Raw genomic sequence first — 20879 nt, 5'->3', positions numbered from 1 at the left:
TGATATCTAGCTAGATTCATGGGATAAACTTGTATAGCACTAGTCCCGTCAAAAAATACAATAAGGTGCAAAATACTTCTTTTCAATATATCCACAACCCTTTTGTCTCCCTCTGCTTCTGTTTCGCAGTCAAATCAAAGCGACGGCATGTCCGGGCCATCACTTGTTCTGCCCTATTCGTAAACTCCGGTCGCCCCTGGTTGGTCAGGCTAAGCCACGTCAGCCCCACACCTGACCTCGGTGAAGAAAGATGGTTTAGCCTCGCCAGTCAAACTAGCTTAGCATAAATCAGACTTTTTTAAACTTGGGGCAATGGTCAACGCACCAGGAAACTTGTCGCGTGACGAATCTGGAGTAGAGCTGGGTCCCGATTGGAAATTTTCTCTTGCGATGCGGTCTGACGGTACGTGTCCTCGTGCTTGTTGTTCTGTCGATACCTAAGCTTCAATTGTGGCTTGTTTCGTTGTAAGTAAAATGGTTTGGTCCGGTTGCAGCCCAGGTACGCAGCGAGGAACAGGCACCGCCTCACCCAAGGTATTTTATTTTTAGGCTCTGACGTGCACTGCAAAAGCCGGTCGTGAGCTCCCTGAAACTCGTACAGTTAACGTAAATACAGGGGAAGGAGCGCTGCGCCTTGGGAGGTTAGCGCCCAGGTCGTGGGTCGGTACTTGTCAGCTCAGTGGCTCCCCGCCTAAAGCATTGCGTCACTGCTTGTCACTCCCCTGTTCAAGTACTCCGTTGGAGTTCCCCGTTTGCTGTCCGTTTCTCCCGTGGCGCCCTCGATCCAATGGAATGCATTTCTCGGGTGCAACCTTTTCACTTGGCTTCCCTTTTTATTATCACCACACACCCCTATCCCCCGTTCTTTTCTTCTCATTCTCCCATTTCCAGCCTTTTGTCCATTCCTTCATTTCTCTGTCCATCTATTTCTTATTATCCTTTTTATTCATTAGACGAAGCCGCCGCTTTATAGCAATAGATCGAGTTGTCACACTTTGAACCTGTCAACTTGCCAACACGTCATCACAATTAGGAGCCACCATCACCACCGCCAACCAACAGAAACACCAAACATCCCCGTTACCGTCGTCGCTGTCGCCATGGCTGACGCCAACCACTCGTCCAATACCAGTAGGCTGGCCGCCTACCTCGCCAAGCTCAACCCCGTACCTGCCTTTCCCGAGTACACCGGCCCCTACAAGGTTGGCACCATGGACGTCGAGATCCCAGTTGGCGACCTGCCATCGCCCAGCCCGGCGCCGGCCAACGCTACCGCCGCCGGCATCGAGACGGTTCAATACCGCGTCTTCTACCCCGCTGTCCCCGAGTCCGCCGAGAAGCGCATCAGCTGGCTGCCTGCGCCCCAGCGCAATCACGTCTCCGCCTACACCCAGTTTGTCGGCATCAGCCAGATGCTAGCCGGCGTCCTCTCGTGAGTTGTGCCAAACCTTGGCATTTCGTAATGCGGAATCGCATTTGTAGCAGCTCTTTTCTAACATGCCTCCCCGCCTCTTTTACAGCTTCATCCCCCGACATCTCCATTACACCACCATCCCCGTACACAAAAACGCCAAGCTCCTACCCGCCACCACCGACAACCAGCGCTGGCCGACTATGATCTTCTCCCACGGCCTCGGCGGCAACCGCACCTCGTATTCGTACATTGCCGGCTCCCTCGCCTCCCATGGTGTTGTCGTGTTCTGCCCCGAGCACCGCGACGGCAGCGCCGTCGTCACATACGTCCGCCTCAAGGACCAGATGAACCGCTTCTTCACCGCAAACACCCGCCGGGAGATCCCCTACAACCGCATTTCCCACGACGTCACCCCCGAGGTCTACGAAGCCCGCGAGGACCAGCTGCGCATCCGCCTCTGGGAGATGGGTCTGGTCCATGAGGCCGTCCAGGCTATGGATTCGGGCGAAACCTTTACCAATCTCAACCTTTCCACACCCAGCCTCGATCAGTTCGTCGACGCGCTCGATGTCAAGCGCCCCGGCAGTATCATCTTTGCCGGCCACTCCTTTGGCGCCGCTACCGTCCACCAGCTCCTTAAGTGCACGTACTACGCCGATGTCCCCGAGGTCGCCGCCATAGAGAAGTCGCTGTTCACCCCGGCTAGGGATAGCAGGCTCCGCAAGCAAATCACCGAGAAGAATGTCACCATGCTGCTCGACATGTGGTGTCTGCCGCTCCTCGCCCCCAACTCGGCACCGCTCTACAACCTCCCCCTTCCCGTTTATGCCGACACCTCCTCCGCCCCCGGTGGCACCGGCCTACTCGCCGTCGAGTCCGAGGTATTCTTCAAGTGGAAGGAGCACCTCAACGTCAAGGCACGTCTGCTGTCCCCCGACCCCACCACCAAGGTCGTTGGCCCGCAGACGTTTGAGACGGAGAGCGGCATGAAGCACGTGGAGCCCAACTTCTTCTACGTCGTCAACTCGGCACACCTCAGCCAGTCCGACTTTGGCATCCTTTTTCCCTTCCTTACCAAGAAGATCTTCGACGCCGAGCAGCCCGAGCGCGCGCTGCGCCTCAACCTGCGCGCCCAGCTGCAGCTCTTCCGCGCCAACGGCATCCCCGTCGCGCGCACCTACACCGGCGACCTGGTCGACGGCTCCCACATGGGCAAGCTCGACGTCAAGCAGCAGCAGAAGCAGGGCGGCAAGGACGGCGACGAGGTCCCGGTCGACCGCCGCGCGCAGCAGCATCCAGTCGACGGCATCATGGACGACAAGGCCATCTTTGACCGCAGTGGCAGCGACGTGGTCGACAACTGGGCCTGGATCGACGTCATCGGCCTGGGCGAGGACGCGGACGCTGGAAAGTCGGCCGCAGAGCAGGTCGAGGACGGCGAGGAGGTCATCAAGGGCGAGCTCGACCCCAGTGAGCAGCCTCTGCCCGTCGGAGTCACGCCCATTGCAATCGTCAACGCCGCTGCGTAAACGAAGGAATTCCACGAGGGAAAGTAAATAATGGCGGCGGCGTGGCAAGCGAGATTTAAACTCGCACTATATACCCACTGTACTATGATAGCGATTTCTTTTTTGTTACTGGGCGGCGCATCTTGCATAGACTTTTTAGCATGGGAAATGGGAAACACTCTACGGGGTCGAAAAATCGGATATCATCTTTTGTTCGTTTAAAATTCATGTGATTAACTAAACGCCATTTCTGTTCTCTCTGTGCAGTGTGTAAAAGCAAAAATGTCAATGTCTTGTTTCTCAAATCAGTCTCCGGCGTCAAATTTCCCGTTTCCTCTGTGCATCATTCCGTGTAAAAAACAGTATATCCGTACATGTCCAAGTCTACCCGAAATCATCGCCGATTTTTTTGCGTCGGCATCTAATTTCCTACGCATCATCTCCAAACATATCCATTCAGCACAACACATTTCCCATCGACCAAAATTCTCCACATCGCAATCTTCTTTTCCAGGTTTTTTTTTTGTTTCTCCCTCTCATTTTCCCCCTTTCTCTCACGCCTCAAAGTCCGCCTCGGTCAAAAACTCACCCCCGAGGATACGACCCCAATGCGTCTTGCCGATATCCCGACCGTCGCGTCGCAGCGTCGTCAGTAGCAACCTGATGCCCTGCACCGGACTTCTCTCAAACGCAGCCCCCTCGCCGCCGACGATGAAGCCGTCCGTCTCAACCGTGACGCCGTCGGTGCGTGGCTGCCACGCGAGCCCCAGCAGGTCGCACGTGTCGGCGTAGTCGCGGAACGAGGCAAAGTAGAGCTGGCCGGCGAACAGGTTCAGCAGCAAGCGCAGGCGGTCTGATACCGCCGGCGTCTCCGGGACGACCGTCTCCGGGACCGTGTAGAGGCGAAGCGCGTCCAGCGGCTCCAGGCCGAGCGTCGTCCGCGGCGCGTACAGCTGGAGGCGCACGCGCGACGATACCGACGGCCGTGTCAGCAGCGGCAGGAGCTCTTGCGCCTCGTGCGGGCTGATGACGATTGCTCTGCTAGCGTCGCAGCCGGTGAGAATGTATTGGACAGGCCGCTGAAAAGAGTCTGCGAGTCCGCCGCGCGTGGGCAGCAGGACCGTCCGCGCATAGTCGGCCGTGACGAGCAAGTCATCCGGGAACTGGTGCAAGTCGATCCATTCCGCCACTGTTGTGCTCATGAGGGCTAAGAATGCTGGGTGTAACGCGGCGGTCTTCGATGGGATATTTCCTGTCGCCACAAAGCTTTTCAGGTCCGGATGCAGCTCGTGCTTAGCGGGAGACATAGGCGGTGGCCGCTCGATCTGGCGCTCCTGCTCAACCTCGGGTGCAAGTTCCTTCTCCTGCTCCTCCTGCAGCGCTTCCGAATGGAAGCGCGACACGCCAAAGTCGTCACAGCGTTGTTGAATCGCATGCAACGATTCAGTTTGGTCTTCTCCGAGCCCGAGTCGCGCAAACGAGGACAGCATTTCATCGGTATCGTTGATTTGCGGCTTTGGTCGGTAGCGGTATTCTATAGTCTGCGCCTCTTCTTCGAGAAAATTATCCGCGAGCTCCTGCGTCAGTGTGATCCCATTTTCCGTGGTAGTACTGTCCCAGGTAGTTTTCTGGCTGTAGAACCGGGCTCCCTGAATCGCCCAGAGCGGCATCAGTCTTTGTAAATCGGCGTGAGTCTCGGAGATAGCCCACATTAGGACATCAGCTACCGCAACTTCGCTGTCTGATGGTTTGTTCGTGGCCAGATGAATGCGAGCCTTCATCTCGCTTGAGATGCAGAATACGACTGACTGCCCATGACCGAGTTTCCGCATCCGCATACATGCTGTGTTGCATGGTTAGCTTTCTCATCTTTACCAATGTTTGTGTATCCAAACGTACCTTGCACGAGTCTGTCCTTTGTGAGATCTGGTCCCAAAGTCACCGCAGCTCTGTAACCTTCTGGAAGTTTCAAATCCGTTCCTCGAGTGTGTGCCTGGTCCAGGAACACAAGGCAACGATCCAGCTGCTCGGCGTACGGCGACGTCTGCAGTCTCTCAACAACTCCTTTGCGATCAATGACACAGGTCTCGTCATCATCATCGAAAAATACGACAGCTTCATGTTTCTGCTCCACAGGAAGAAGTTCCAGCCATCTCTTGGCCACTTGAATGTTCGTGAGCTCCAGTACTTGAGCGCCAACATCCAAAATAACATGAACTTCGTTTTCAATGGCCGCAGCGAATGCAAGCAGGCGGTCTGTCTCGGAGCCCTGAATGCCCTTGGAAGAACGCAGCAGTTGCACCGTGTTTTCTGGCCGGAGAAGATTTTCGAGGACCAAGGCATTGGTGTGCAGCTGGTCTTGGATGTCGAGTTGCTTCACGTCAAGGGGTAAAACGTGGCGCGAGTCGTTTGTACCGCTGAACCCGGTCGTCGCGTGGGATTTCTGAGCGCCAAGGTCCCAACCTGAAGACGAGAGCTTATGCGAAAACTCTTTCATTTCTTTTGGAAAGATCATTTGGGACAAGTAATAGTCAACCACACTCTTTGCCTGTCGGAGGTGAGGAAACACTTCTCTAGTGACCTGGTCCACGTCTTTTAGGTTGACTCCGTTCAAGCTATGGAACGAGCTCGGTAGCTCAGGTGCATTTGCGACCCATTGCTGGTACTCAATCTCTGCCTGGTCGGATCGTACCACATGATTGAAGGCTATAAACAGTTCCTCGTCGGTTAAGCCTGCATAATAGGAGCTCAAGCAAGTCAACAGAATAACCACGTCCGGGTGGCTAAACTCTGCTCTCGTTGATGGGCTGTCCTTTGCCCTGTACGGCACCGCCAGTCTTGTAGTCGGTGTTCGGTTTGGATCCAAGCCGTAGTTTACTCTCCATCTTTTCTGTCGGAGCGCAAAAAGCAGCACTCTGCCTGCCATGAGGCCACGCAGCAAGAGCAACGGCTCCTTGATTGAATCAGTAAAGAAGCCGTCATTCGTTTCCACCAGTGCAACTTGGTCTGCGGAGACATTTTCCTCGATAATATAGTCGAAAATTGCCGCTCTCATCTTGTCGCTCTGTCGGCCGATAGGCAAACCTGGAAGGCCTGTGCAGCAAATCCTCCTCGCAATTTCGCGGAGGAGCTGCGCGCCGGCTTCAGCACGAAGAATGCGTGTGCGAGGGAATCGGCCATAGCTACGATGCGTAATCTCAATGCCCTCAGGCATGTTTTGCTGCACTGATGGGGTGACATCAAGAACGACATCCAAAAGGCGTTGCAGTATAATCCAACGCTCTGGGCTGAGCTCTATCGGGCGCTGCTCTCCCATGGTGTAGATGAGCTCAAACTTCGGGCTGAAGTTCTCGTCACTCTCGTCCACGATATCGCGAGAATTGGACTGGAAGAAGTGGTGGAGATCAACAAGAGCTTCAGTCGCGCTGTTTCCGTCCGGCAACGAATGGTACTCGATAGTCATAAGCTTGAATGATAAAATGTGCTCGGGCTGCACGAGTAGAATGCCACCCTGTTCAACACATCGTCGGTAGAGCCGATTGAGTCTCTTGACATCGCTTGCAGTGAGTCGCAATGAGCGGTTGAAAGGCATGTAAAAGATCTGACGACTGAGAAGACCGCCCAGCTTGGAGATGAGCGTTCGTCGCAGTTCCTTGGACTGTGGCTTTCCAACAACAGCGCGCACGAGTTTGCAGCCATCCGCGAGATATGCAGCGACAATAGGAACAATGACGGACGACTTTCCTTCACCCATGTTGAGCTGCATCACAGAATTATTTCCTCCCTCTGGGCTCCTCATCTCGGATGCGATGTCTTCCTGTACTTCGCGGATCAAGATACCGCTCTCAATCTCCAACAGGAGGTTTTCTGGTTGGTTCATCGGGTCCCAATTCGTATGACCAACATTTGCATGCTCTTTCACAATATCCGAGGAAGATTTTGCTCTAAATAGCCTCTCTGCGCGCTGCAGTTTAGTCAGGGCGGTTCCATACATCACCAGGGCCTCTTTCCACTCCCGGCATAGCGAATCCCAGCGAGTTTGGACAAGATTACCCAGCAAAATGGAAGACGACATGCGCGGGGCCATGAACATAATTGCCACTCGCCATTCATTATCTGGAACATCAAGAGGTCTGTCACAGAGACCTGACTGGAGACTTTCGAAGATTGCAGCCTGTAAGACGGTATATATCCTGCTCACGTTGTCGCGGCAGTTGCGCAGATGAACCAGAAGCATGTAATGAAGCTCTTGCCCCTCTAGCATCAAGCTTTGGGGCGGCTGAAGGCTTTCTAGAGCTTCAAGACTCCGCTGCAACTCCTCAACATACCTCCTCTGGCTTGGATGCTTAGACGTCGCAGCTTGGCTTAATTTTTCCAGTAATAGTGCCAAACGCGGAGAAGCTGAGGTCGACGGCGCCTCGCGTTGACCAAGATTCAACTCTCTTTGATCTAGTCTGCGCACCGAAGGGGTAGATAACATGAACATTGATTGAGATGTGATCAATGACTTCCGATTTTGGGGCTGCAAACCGGGTCTGCTGGCCGTCATGTCCACCAAGGACCGAGCCGCCGTAACTGGCAGTGAGTTCAGCTTCGCCGCAACTTCAAGAAGATATTGGTGGAAACAGTGGTTTTTGTACCAGCTCTCCCACATTTCCGAAATTCTTCTCATCGCATCTGCGGAGTTCAGGTAAACCGCGCGACGCGAAGGTGCACTTGGCGTGCTGCAAATCCACTGCTCATAAACGCCCGCAACAAAAGTTTCGATGGCGGAGTTCTGGTTGTTCTCAAACTTAATTCGTCGTCGTTCAAGATAGTTGTGCTCATCCTCCCCGGTTAGTTGAGGCAAACAATACTCCGGGCTGGCATTGAATGCGGTAAGATCTGCTTGGGCAGCTGCCTCTATCTCTGACCACTTCGCATCGCGGCCATCAGAGAGCTGGTAGTAGCCGGCGCTTGGTATTTCAACATCGAAAGTTCCTTGAGCTCTGGTAAAAATTGCAAGACATTGCAGTGCTTGAAGGCTTGCGTCTGTCGAGAACGCTATTGTGCAGAGGCACATCATGACTTGGAATCTGTTGCATGAGGAGGACGGCGTGACGAGCAAACGATGCAACTGGCACCAAAACTTTTTCAAAACAAGGGCTTGATCCTCCATCCACTGGGAGCCATACCGTATTTCTGCTTCCGACAGTTGCCCAGTTGCGCCTTGGGCGCTATTGGAAAGCGTCTTCCACATATTATCCACGAAGCCACGAGGGACTGAGCAAGCCAGGCTCACCTGGGCGCGCGTCAACATTTCAGCAACCTGGAAGGCTCTTTTGGATGCTGCAGTGTGATTTATCCTGTCGCGGCTTTGATAGACGGCATCGTGGTTAGTGGTGTGATTCTCTCCGCCGAACCCGTCCACTTGAAAGCTGGCGGCCCTGATGGAATAGCGTTTTCCAAGAGCAGTATCGACGTGGTTGGGAGCTTCTAGTTCGCCAAATTCATCAGGGTAAAACACATTGGTATCGTTGGCCTGGGAAAACAGATCTTCGACGAGAAAATAGAAGGCGTTGTCCTGAGACAAGTAGCTCAGCTGATCGTCCCATTCTACGGTCTCCATACATTGCAGGTGTTTGGGGTAATGCTGCCTGGCAGGAGATAGATGCGCAATCCTGTTCAACTTCTTCACGTCTTCTTCCTTCAAATACTCGAAGGAACGAAGAGAGGCCGACCGGAGAATGGACAGGGCCTGCTCTGATCCCGTCTTCCCAGTGAGCTTGTCCGGCAGACAATATGAGGTGAGCCCATGGAGATGGCAAATGACGAGCTTGCTCTGTATGCTGCCGTTGTCCACCAACCTTTGCAGAAGTGTGTCGACTTCATAAGGGTGGACTCTCTGCGAGGCGCCATGAGGGATGCACACGCGGACGTGCTTCACGGAGCGATCCCATGACCAGTTTGGCTCGCCGTTTGGGATTAAAACTTTTCGGTGGCTGCCCTCATCCCTCAAGACCAATTTGCTCTCCAGTCCCACAAGAGTACCGATGCCTTGATCTGCGTCAACATACATTCCTCGAAATTGGCGGGAGTAAAGCCTGGAGCAGCCAGCAGCCGTAAAAAAGTCCAGTTGGAGTCTTGGCAGCTCGACTTTGAGACATTTCGTATTTTTCTCAAGCACGACATGAAGATATGCCTTTTCCTCGATGGGTTTCAATAACTCGGCAAAGTGCTTGACGCTGTCAGTCTCCAAACTTAGCAAAACATGCTGGCTCTGTCGTTCAAGAACCCATCCCTGGTCCTGTCTCTTCATAATCCAAGTTTTATCCGGCGACGACTTCCAAGGATTTTTCTTATCACGAAACTCCACGACCTGAGATTCTCTGCCGTACCAATGGACATAGTTGTTGACAAACTTCTGTGGTAAACTTTGTGCGAAAACTCTGGAGGGGACCAGGTCGTACACCTGCGTAGCTGACCTGGCCACGAGAAGTAAATCACCGGGTACACGCTTACTCATTCCAAAAAATAAGGTCTGTCCGTGAAACGACTTTTTGGACGAAAGGCTCATTCCAGGAAAATCCGTTGGCAGAACTTCGATTGCCACTTTGCCAAAGAGATCCGCGTAGGCTGGATGTTGCTCATACTCTGCTGGCAGCCGCGACAAGGGATTTCCGTTTACAAGGAGCTCTCCTGTCAATATATTGAAGTGTACAGTAAGCTCTAGATCTGTTCCTGCGGCCTGAATGGCAGTGGTCATCCAGTGTGTGTGTGGATGTGAGGCCGCTGCCCAGGTCGCCCCTCCAGGATATGCCGACCAGGCTTTTTGAATCGCCATGTCAAGACATGGACATTCACTTCTCAAGATCTTATCATTCAAAAAATTGAAAGCTTTGAACAGAGTTCTTTCGCATCGCAGCTGGGCGATCGATCGGCCCCCAACGCCACCCGACGCGTCATGTGCAGCAATAGACGCCTCAAGTAGCATGGCTGCATTGTCTGTGGACTGCAACATCGTTCGTAGATGGTCCTCGTCGATGTCAAACGACGTGACCCATATGTGAGCCACGTGGAGACTGTTTTCAAGAAACTCGGCGCGAGTGCCCTCGGTCTCCGCCTGCCTCACTTTCTCCTGTAAAAGAGCCATCCAGCGCCGAAGAACTGTGCGGCATTTGTCCAGGAACTCGAAACATCGGCGTAAAGCTTTCTCTTCTTTTGATAGAGATATCAGCCTAGCAGCCAGGGCAATGAATCCGCCGACAGCATGGTATGACTCCCAGTTCTCCTTCATCTTGTCAAGAGCGGCCTCGAGTCCTTCCACACATGCGATGGCGAAGTTTTCGCGACTGGGAAACTGATGCCCGGCTCTGTATACACTGTCTTCCGGAGGTCCAACTTGTCTGCTAACCTGCAAAAGAATCTGAAGAACGTCCTTGTTGGTAAAGTTGAGCACGGGCATGCGAAGCTGCGTGAGTATGTTCAACCACTGCACTCTGTAGCCGCAAGGCAAAGCCGCCATGGCCCTGAACTCTTCCAATGACAGGTGCTCTGGGCATTCTGACTGCTGCGAGATGATGTGGTTCGCTGATTTGCCATTTGGAGACTCGGGCGGGCGGAACATAAATGGTCGCAGGCTGCTGCATGGGCCTGAAAGCCGGTAGGTGCAATGGGTTGTGATTTTGTCGGTTCTCTGGAAGCAAGCCGCCCATTTACACAAGACGTTGTCATAATAGCGGAATTTCAACCCAGACTTGAGAAGGACTTCGCCCTCCGACGCGGTTCCGAGCGTTTTGAGTTTTCGATGCGTCCGGCGATGAGACTTGGTTGTCGAAACCAGCCCAAAACGCTTCGACTTCTGACAGTAATAGTACTGTGCTAGGTAGTCGGACAGAGCATCTTCTTTGCCCATCTCATAGGAATGTCTGCTGGTAGACTTCAAAACAGACGAGATCATGTACGCAGCGGCGTCTCGCCAACGCTCGATAGCCGTGGGTACTTTCAACTCGAAGACCACATTTTGTGCTGCGAGATCATCGGATGGAAGCGGCCATTCATGCACCTCGATGGTGAGATTTTTGGCCTCTTTTTTATGATAGCAGCGCTGGCAGTATCGAGAGTGAACTTGGTACTCATGCCCTGTTTTATAGTTGACTCTTGCAAAGTACTCATGCTGTCGTCCTGCGGCCTTGGCTGTGTGGGACTCGTAGGCTTGAAGCTTGGTTCGGAACTCTTCACGCTTTCTCTTTCTTTCAGCCTCTGCCCAAGTTTCGATATCTTTTTTCAGATTTCCATGTTCAGCTGAGTTTTGAAAGAACTGAACGGCGAACGAGTTACTCTCGCCAAAGCTTGAGAAGATAGACGGGTTTCGCTCCGACGCCATGAGCTTGCGCTCCTCCAAATAGTTTTCGATGCACCGAAGGCGCTCCATGTCTCTCTTGAAAGGTAATATGAGAGATTGGAGCACTTCGCCGGGGATTTCATGAGCATACTTTTGTAGCAGTCCGTGTACCTTACACGCCGACTTATCGCACGCAACCCAGAGCTCCATAATGGTCAAAAGCATCAAAGAGGTGGCTTCGGGGTTTCGAGCATAACTTGCTGCTGCTTTCTGGTGGTAAATTTTGATCACATCCAGCAGCCTGCCTGGAGTTTCGTTGGCATCGATGTTCATTTCGAGCCAATGATCCAAGCATGTAGAAACCCATCTCTCAAATGCTAATAGCTGAAAAGCAGCCTCTTGATCTTTCCCAGAAAAAAGGGCCTTGGGGAGTTCTGATTCCTGATGCCTTGGCACAGACCAAGAGGGCTTGAAGTCCAAGCTAGCTGCATCAGTGTCGCGTGAATCAATGGAGTTTATAAAGGCTTCCATGTTCGGGTATGAGCCGTATTGATCTTTGCGCCAGAACTGCGAAGTTTCGCGCATCGACAAGGTCGCATCCAAGACTTGGGATGCCTTCTTCCAGGATGCTTCGATGCGCTGGGCGGCGGTCGACATTGCCGTTCCCACACGGCCGCGCAAACAATCCCGCGCATCGTTTCCAAGCTTCTTCAGCCTTCCGGATATCTTTGCCACCATGCAGTAGAGAGTCTCGCATGGCATTTCCAAGGACACTGCGACGTCCAATAGCGAGGACATAAAGAAGACCATGAACTGCTTGTAGACGTGCGTCTCACCCGCGCGAGAACAAATGGTGTGGATGGTGATGCGAGCAAGCAACCACAGGGGCGATCGTCTCCAGGGCATACGGGCGTTTCTCCAGCTCACTTGTTCCCGCGTGTTTTTTTCGAGGACCGGGACCTGGACGCGCTCCCCGAGTGCGCAGAGGATAGTGGTCAAGAAATCGGTGACAATAGCCGGATTGGTAGTGTCTCGTTCTTCAATATGCATTTGGCTAGCTTTTTTCACCATGGGCTTCATGTCTCTGACTTCTTCGATGCCCATCCTGGCAAGTGCATCTGCCAAGGAGAAATGAAGGTCGGGGTCGTTGAACACGGCCAATGGAATCGACACGGCGGAGCCCGGGAAGTGTCGCTTGAGTCGACCTTGCGTGCTCATTATATCCTGATTCTTGGGTACAAGCTCAGAGGCCTCGAAAATAATCGAGTCGTTGTCGCGACTGACAATGACGGCCGCATTTTGGACTTAAACATGGACGGGAGCAAAGCCACCTGAAACAAAATTAGCATCCGTCATTCCAGAACTGATAATGAGGGCGGTAAACACCATCTTTTAAAAGTCTCTCAAAAAATTCTCCCACTTTTTGCGCATCAAGATCACCGAATTGGTTCTTCGAATCACGAAGAAACTTGAGGGCTTCAAGCGCTCGAGGCACAGCGCCGCAGGCTTGGAAGGTGTCGAGAGAGCCAAAATTGCGCAAAGCGCGACAGAGGTAGTCCAAGAGAGCCTCTTCGCTGGTTCTAGTGATATCGGTATCATCTCCCTTCTGGGGATCCCCAGGCGTGAGGAAAACGTGGTGGATGATGAGCTTGAGTTGGGCCACAGACACGCCTGTTGCAGACGGCATCCTGTCGAACCAAGGGGCCCTGAGAGGGCAAACCCGTCGCTCAAACCTTCCGCAGTCAACTTAGTAGTGTTTCAGCCGTTTTGGGGGGGTTGTAGGAAGAAATATCCTCACTGTGAGACTGGGTAGCGAGTCTTAAGCAGTGTTTGATGTTGTGCGCATGCAAGGTGATACAGTTCAGAGCAACTCGAGTAGAATCGAAAAGCAATAGAAAGGTCAGGTTTCTGCTGAGCGAGGTTTGGGGAGAAATTTGGAAGGGGAGAGAATTTCTAGGAGTGCAGAAATTCAAAAGAGCCCTTTTAAGGTACTGTTTGCCAATTCACTCGTTTGCAGTTTGCAACAGCAGCTCCGTTTGCGTCGTCGGATGGGTTTCGCCGGCCCAATTGCCGCTTCTGCCTCAAAGCTCGGGTGCTTTCACGCTCTCAGTTAACTTCGCAAGCTCTGTAATAAAGTAGCGGTAAGCCTTTGAGTCGCGTGGAAGGAATAAAAGCTATGTATGCAAGTATGCGGTAGGAAGTGGCTGTTGGCTGCACCGTAGATGTTTGCTCATGGGAATGTCAAGTTGTCGCGTCTGTACTAAATGCCCAAGCAACATATCGTTTTCATTGGATTCATAGTCTGTCTCTCCATAAGCAAGCAAAGTAACTTTTTTCTGATTCATTAGCACAAGCAAGTTCCGTTAACTCCCCTCAACTCCCGTCATCCTCGCAGCGTCCCCCTCCAGTCCTCCCATCTTGCCTCAGCGTCGCGCCGGCGCCGGTGCCGCCGCCTGCATCAGCCTTTCCCCCTTGGCCTGCAGCACAAACGGCAAGAAGACGTCCATCGTCTCCTGCACCCTCATCCGGTCCCAGCGAATCATGCTGTGCACGCGCTCCGCATCGTACCAGCACCCTGCGCGGCTCGCCTCCGGCGGGTCGCCGCGCAGCTCTATGAACAGGCGGCTGACCAGACGAAAGTGCGCATGCGCCAGCTCGTCCGTGGCCGGCACCTCGTCCCACCGGGCATCGTACAGCGGCCGGCCGGTGTCGCGGTCCTGCACCGGCAGGTACGGGTTCGGCACGCCGTAGCCGCGGTAGTGGTCGTCGCTGTAGTAGCAGTCGGTCAGCCAGCGCCCGAGGTAGGTCGCGTCCTCCTCCGACGGCGGCGTGTCCGGCGGGCCCTGGATGGCCAGGAACCACCGCATGTACGAGGCGCTCGCCGCCAGCGGGTCGAAGCAGAACAGGTGCGCGACGGTCGTCCGCGCCGGCGGCTCGGCCGGGTTGTAGGAGAAGGCGGGCGGGCACGGCTGATGCGGACACGGCTCGACCACGGCCTCGGGGGCGACGATGTGTTGCGGTATGAAGCAGCCGCATGTGCGCCAGTGGTGTTGGCGAGGTTTGGACGGGTTCGGGCACCAGCAGCCCGTCGTCATGAGACGTTCTGGTGGGTGGAGGTGGACGAGGCGGACGTTGGGCATCGGTGCCGGCGTCGGGGTGGTCGCGGCAGCGACTTGCGGCTGCTGAACAGGCGATTTCGAGTCTTTCGATGCTGGCGCACCCGAGTACGCGGGGCCAAGGGCCTTGCACAGGATGCTAGCAACATACGCGCAAAAGCCGTTGTGAATGTCGAGGAGGATAGGTTCAACCGGCTGCGGGCCGGCCCGGCCACGTCTAGCGCGCCGCTGGATGCGGAAGAGAAGGGTGGGGTCCATGTCTTTATGTCTTGACGGATTGGTAAAGAAAGCACGTCAAAGATCTACAATGACATGTGTGACATGTATGTGGTTGACTTCAAACTCCCCGCAATAACCTGATAATGAAAGCGATGCTATCAGACAGTTTCGAGTCTAGCATGCAGCAGTCACATGGCTATATATCAAGTGACATCTACTCACATGGTTGAAACTCGACCAGCATCCCGTCTTGTGCGCTTTCATCCGAATCGAGCGTTGCTCCCGAAATACCACTCCTCCACACTTCCTAAGCGACCCTTCTTGAACCAACGAGTGGCCGAGACCGCCTTCGACTCAGAAAGCCAAGAACGGAAGCGAGAGACATATTATCATTGCAGGCGAATTTCGCAAACGAAAAGTCTGCCGATACCTGCTACACAAACGGTACGGGCCACCAAGACATTGGCAATGTAGCCGTCGTCCTCGTTCGCTGTACTGCTCCGGGGAAACTTAAGCGGATGATTCATTGGTGTGGACCACGCGAAGATGCATTAGCCCGTGTGATTGAAGCACGATGTTACAGAAGACCCTGTAGTTGCCTTTGTCAACGGCTAGTTTCTTACGATGGCGGCGGGAATGAGGGTGGCCCGCAGAATTGATGTCTTAGGATGGTGGAGGAGGCTTGCGTGTCGATGGTGCAGAAATCGGTTGTAATCTACAGAGAAAAGAAATGAGTGCTTCCGTCGATGTTCTGAAGCAGTCAGAGAGACAGCTGTGTTGCGCCGGGAAGCAACTGGTTCTCAATAGATAGGGTCATACACCATCACTTACCCACGCACTATAAAGCTCAAAAGCTATTCTACTGTAGCAATTTGACTTTTCATCGCATAGTCCTAGATTTGAGTGCAATCAAGCATCTTGCCACTTTCATAGCGGGAGGCAAGGGTTGACAGGCTGTTCCCGCGTGTTTTCCGCAGCCCTTGCCCCAGCGCAAAATCGAGTCTTCGCCTTGCCCCATGTCATTTAAACCAGACAATTTTTCATTGGATTTCGCCAAGACCAGTAGTACGGAAATGACATGAACCGGCAAAAGCACGCATGACGGGTCAGGGTCAGCGCATGCCGGGGGGCGGTTGGCGTTGTAGGTTGACCTGTAACGCACACTGAAAAGGAGTTGCGTTTTTGTCTTTGACTGCAGCTCTTTGGTAGCATTAATTATTACATAGACGCACATTAGTATGAGTCTGTATTCGACCGCGTCACGTTGCATATCGTTACACCACATGGCCTTGTTTTCTCTCGACGGAAAGCCAACACTATGAGGGTCGTGCCAGTTTAGCAGACAACAATTAAATAGACTTGTTCTTCCGCGGGCATCTCACAATCGTGAATATTGCTTGATTCTCCTGGCAAGTATCCATAAGAGCTTCGGGCGCTGTGCGTTACACATGGCAAGGCCAACGAGCGTTGCACAGTTTGTCTTAAAAAGCGACAGTGGCTGTGACCCGAAAAATCGGTTGTAAAGGCCGACGGGATTAAAAATGGTGGATCATGTCTTGATCCGATATGCTGATCCATGACGAGTGGTGGAACAGAGGCATGTGTCTGCTTGGGAATTAACAGCCTCAAAGACTTACGACAGAATTTAGAGAGGCTCGGAGCGATGGCCGCGGACCGTTTCCAGTGGGCTTCCCTTATGCGACGGGCATATCTAATTATACAACGTGAGAGTGTGTCGACAAAGGCGCTTCTTGTCTGGCTTCACTTGTAGGAAAGAGAATTGGGAAGTAACATTTTCGAGGAGGAAAACTTGCGACAGGTTGATAGGCTCGCAGACTTCGGTCCGATGTTGAATCAACACCAGACCAGAGGCATTGCATCAGGAACTTGTTGCTCCGCTAAGGAGGTGGCTCTGGTAGCATGATGCCAGGAGGCATGAGTCGTTCGTTTTGAACAATACTTGTGTTCTAACGAAGCTTGTTTTTTATCGTTCTCCTCTTATTCACAAAATGATTATGCCATCAAAGTTGCTTATAGTTGGATGCCGTGGCCGACTTTGTGAGCGCATGGAGAGGCAGGCCAGCGCAGCCAGCGCAGCCAGTAGAATATGCGAACGCCCTATACTCGATGCCTTCAAAAGGTTTCCTTTGTCGCCGCCGCCATGTGCTCCAGAGCAAACGATGATGTAGCCTACAGCAGGGTAGCTACTTGACGAGGTTGCGTCTTGCCGCGCTGGATTTCGGCTGCAGGTGGATTTTTGCTAAATTTAGAGGTGTGACTTGTACCAGCAGGTCTGACGTGGCGCACAGCCAGCGGCTGGCTTCTCGTTGCATACATTTTGGGTGCTCATTGTTGTTAGGTAGCTTGGCGGCGCTTACAGCAGCTCTTGGCGGTTTTTATTTATTTATTTTTTTTTTTTTTTTTTTTTTTTTTTTTCGCAAGTTGGTGCAGTTCGTAGATTTGCTGCTTAGTGACGTCGGCTGGTTTCAAGGTATCCATACACTAGTACGAAGTAGCGGTGGTGAAGTGAAAATGGCTAGAGGGGAACGGCGTTGGCGAGATCGGGTACACGGCAGTCGCAGAAATTCTGAAGAAGGTAGGGGAAAGATCAAACACGTTTTGCTTAGTCGGTCGCGGATCTTAAGAGGGCGTTGGCGGACGAGGGTGAGGAACCGGGGGGGTTGCGAGACGTCGAACGAAACGTTGCGGCAAATTGGAGCCGCACACGGCGTGCAGAGGACAAAACGGACGAATCGTAGGCCGACCAATTACCAGTTGCCAATCTGCCAGTGTATTGGCGCTGGTGATTTTGTGAATTTGAAGCTGGTAACGGTGTCAAGAGGAGCCGTGCGCAGCAGCCTTCTGGGGCGTTGGATGCCAAGCCTGAGATTAGCTGTGGGGTAAAACTAATGACAGACTGCTCAGTGATTCCAGAGGAGGGAGCAGAGTGTGGTTGTTCAGGTTGTTTATTAACATATTGGTGTCGTGGGTATATTGCGGCCTAGCGGGTGACGAACTAGGCATGTTCCATTGCATGATCAGTGAGCATGACGGCCTGCCGGGGGATCATGACGTTTTAGACAGCGCAGGGCAGCGGCGGGACAAAGGTAAATTAGGTTGAGATGGTGACTGGCCGTTGTGCAGGGACCGATAGCACAATCACAACCGACGGCGTCGGCGCCGAACACCGGCCGTGCAAAGTGTTTCTCCTTGCGTAATGCTCCTCCCCACAATTCGAGTGTGCATGTACATATTTGGCCCCTGTTAGAGAGTCATCCGGTGCAGGCTGGGGCTTTTCCGTTGTGACAGGACGGATGGGCCAGCATCGACGTGGTTTGGGAACGCGAGGGGAGCTGCGGAGACGAACTGATTAGACTGGGAGCTTCAAGTTTTCTTATTGACGAGAGCGAGCGAGCGATGGTCTTGACGCTATTCGCGAATGTCTCTGGTGCGGTCAAACGAGGCTTGACTTGCGCCATGCGATGCGGTCTCCTGCGGGAGGCATGCATGAGACAAACGAATTCGCCATGGCCTATGCAAACTCGGGAAATTAGCAACATGACACAGGAAACAAAAGGAATGGGATGATAGGAGATGGAGAGTCTGTTCCGCCGAATGGTCGCGCCAGCTCATTTGGAGGCCAGTTCGTACCTGTGCGAACCAAAGTTAAAAATCACAAGTTGCAAAGTGTCAGCAGAGGAAGCATTTGGTTGGCCCGTTGGGATGTTTTGCCCCAGCGAGGAAGAGCTGTGACGCTCCTGCAGGGCCCCCTGGCGGCGCTGGGCTTATCCCCTGGTAGTCTCTCAGGGGCTCCACTAGACAAGGCCTTGGCTTGTACCTCCCGAATTCGTAGACGCGCAGGAGCGGGCTGCGGCGCGGCTGGAGGCTGGGCTTTTAGATACCAAAAGACTGCTGTGCAGTACAGTACGACGCGGTGCAATTTCGAAGTCACAAAAAGTGATAATGAAATATATTGCTTAACAAAGAAGTAGAGTAATACGTGTACTTATATCACCTTTCAATGTTACCTCGTCACCCAGCCCTGTAACCTTCAGAGTGACGCTAAATGTAATGCCCAGACAGAAATCGCCAAGCCACAAGGAAACGGGCTCCGCCCCCACTCACACCAACGGCGCCCTGGACCGCCGATCAAATGCTACTCGTATCCTTTTTCCTTGGTTCCCTCTTCCCGTTTCCCGTTTCCCTGCAGCCTTGCCGTACAAACTGTACCTCAGGTTACTGAGCCACAACAGCACGTACTCCGTACTGCAAAATAAGCGTGTGACTCGTTAACCGCTTGGCTCCGTTTGCTGGCCGGGCTGCTGCCCATCTCATTACCTAAGGTATGCTGGTAGGCATGTACATCCGCAGCTGCCTTGGAACACCCGGCCTCGTCCTATGTCTCTGCTTATTATTTAACTTGCCCTCCCCCCTCGCCCCTCGGTTTGCGTCCCCTTTCCTTATCCCGTCAGTTTAACATTTCCATCGTTTTACGAATATTCCATTGTTTCGTCGCGCGCAAAACCTGTATCCTTTCTTGTCATATCCCTTCGCTGCTTACACTCGCTCTGTGCCGTTGTCTGCAACGCGCCCCCGTTTGTACCGCAAATACTTGACGCCAGCATACTCCGTAACCCACGTCAACCTGCAATACAAACGCGCAATGTATACCAAGACGATCCTCGCCATCGCCTCGGCTGCCTTGATCGGCAACGTTGCCGCCTACGAGGACACCCCGGTCATCAACAACAACCCCCACGGCGTCACCTACTCTGGCACCCTGCCCGACAAGCCTTTCTTCAAGCAGGCTGACCTCGTCGGCAACGTTGTCGGATCCATCTCTGCCACTGCTCCCGAGGACGGTGTTGGTACAAAGTTCACCGTCAAGTTCTCCAACTTTCCCAAGTCTGGTGGTCCCTTCAGTATGTTTTCTTGTCGCCTTGTGGCACTCTACTCTTATCACTCATTCTAACCGCCGGTGAAACTAGTCTACCACCTCCACGTCAAGCCCGCTGTCGGCGGTAACTGCACCGCCACTCTCGGTCACCTCGATCCCACCAAGCGCGGCGATTTGCCCGCCTGCGACGACTCCAAGCCCTCATCTTGTCAGGTCGGCGATCTCAGCGGCAAGCATGGAAAGATCACCACTGATCCTTTCATCGCCGAATTCGTCGATCCTTTCGTGTCGCTCGAGCCTGGCAGCCCTGCCTTCTTCGGAAACGCTTCCTTTGTCGTTCATTATGCCAACACCACCCGCCTGACCTGTGCCGACTTTCACCTGGTAGATACTCTCCCGTCTCCGTCTCCTGACTGCGGCCAGGCTCACCCTACCGGTGGTTACGCCTCCCCTTCGGCTTCGCGCGGCGTCGGCAGTCCTACCATCGGCAACCCCGTTCCTACGGTTCCCATTACTGCTGGGGCCGCCAAGATGGCTGTCGCCGCTCCTCTCTTTGCCATTGCTGCCGCTGCTATGATGCTCTGATTGCTAGTCTTGAATTGTTGGAATTAATTGGGTTAAAAAGAATGGCGTTTGGGATACCTTGTACAGCCGCCTGCGATGAACGTTTCGAACTGGGGGTTTCGAGTTACATACATGACTGTTTAGTACATTAATACAAGAATACGATCAACGGAGTACGTTTGCCAACTGACATACAACCGATGATGGCAGACCACTATATACTTGATGCTACTAGAAAGCCCTAGTAGCAATGTTTCGTCGCCAAGTGCGCTTGCTACATACAATCCTGCTGCTTCATGACCCCGAGGCCGAATGAGCTGGACCGGCCCACACAGCTCACAGTAAGCCGACCTCCTATCCCATGTCCGTCACCCGAGACCAGTGAGACACGCAGGATTTATATGTGGAAATGATGGCATCTTTTTCTGAAGAAGAGAAGTTTTTTGTTTGGTTGCATCGCAGTTGAATCGTGTTCGCCTTTGTCTTTCGCCCGGGGGCCACGCGCTGCGACCCAACCAAACCAACTTGCAGCCCAAGCAGGATGCCATCAGCCATCGCCCGCCCCCCCTTCATTTCCAAAGATAAAGGGTTTCCCCGGGGGAAGGGGGGGGGGTTTCCCCTTTAAATTCCGGGGACGTTCATTCTAAATCGGAGCTAATGACATGGTGCTGGCTCGTTCACGCCTGGGCATACCAAAGAAGTTGTATCGGCCGAGTTGGGCCAAGCGACATCTCCGGGCAGCAGCAGGGTAGACAGACGGGCATACTTTTGGATGCGGGTGGGCGGCTTTCTCCTCACTTAGTGAAGAAAAAGTGAGGGGTCACTTCAGAAGAGCAAA

The 20879-nt window shown here is 53.3% G+C and overlaps 5 protein-coding genes across 5 annotated transcripts; 2 read left to right on the top strand and 3 right to left on the bottom strand.

The window, feature by feature from the left end:
* Positions 1–1100: 1100 nt before the first annotated feature.
* ISF_02014 (platelet-activating factor acetylhydrolase 2) lies at positions 1101–2943 on the top strand (the record flags this gene model as incomplete). The annotated part of the gene is made up of 2 exons (XM_018845621.1): positions 1101–1432; positions 1521–2943. The coding sequence occupies 2 exons, from the start codon at positions 1101–1103 to the stop codon at positions 2941–2943; spliced, it is 1755 nt and encodes a 584-aa protein (XP_018707344.1).
* Positions 2944–3476: 533 nt separating this feature from the next.
* On the bottom strand, positions 3477–6997 carry ISF_02013 (hypothetical protein; the record flags this gene model as incomplete). The annotated part of the gene is made up of 2 exons (XM_018845620.1): positions 3477–4765; positions 4822–6997. 2 exons carry the CDS (start codon positions 6995–6997, stop codon positions 3477–3479), a joined length of 3465 nt encoding a protein of 1154 aa, XP_018707343.1.
* Positions 6998–10029: 3032 nt separating this feature from the next.
* On the bottom strand, positions 10030–12463 carry ISF_02012 (hypothetical protein; the record flags this gene model as incomplete). Its single annotated transcript, XM_018845619.1, has 3 exons — positions 10030–10068; positions 10169–10554; positions 10621–12463. The coding sequence occupies 3 exons, from the start codon at positions 12461–12463 to the stop codon at positions 10030–10032; spliced, it is 2268 nt and encodes a 755-aa protein (XP_018707342.1).
* Positions 12464–13668: 1205 nt separating this feature from the next.
* On the bottom strand, positions 13669–14619 carry ISF_02011 (hypothetical protein; the record flags this gene model as incomplete). Its single annotated transcript, XM_018845618.1, has 1 exon — positions 13669–14619. One exon carries the CDS (start codon positions 14617–14619, stop codon positions 13669–13671), a length of 951 nt encoding a protein of 316 aa, XP_018707341.1.
* A 4624-nt stretch (positions 14620–19243) lies between these two features.
* On the top strand, positions 19244–20062 carry ISF_02010 (cytosolic Cu/Zn superoxide dismutase; the record flags this gene model as incomplete). The annotated part of the gene is made up of 2 exons (XM_018845617.1): positions 19244–19502; positions 19569–20062. The coding sequence occupies 2 exons, from the start codon at positions 19244–19246 to the stop codon at positions 20060–20062; spliced, it is 753 nt and encodes a 250-aa protein (XP_018707340.1).
* Positions 20063–20879: the final 817 nt, after the last annotated feature.

Source organism: Cordyceps fumosorosea (genome assembly GCF_001636725.1).
Source record: "Cordyceps fumosorosea ARSEF 2679 chromosome Unknown scaffold_3, whole genome shotgun sequence".
Taxonomy (NCBI): Eukaryota; Fungi; Ascomycota; class Sordariomycetes; order Hypocreales; family Cordycipitaceae; genus Cordyceps; species Cordyceps fumosorosea.
The sequence above is the reverse complement of the archived record's forward strand: the minus strand, read 5'-3'. Positions and strand labels throughout refer to the sequence as shown.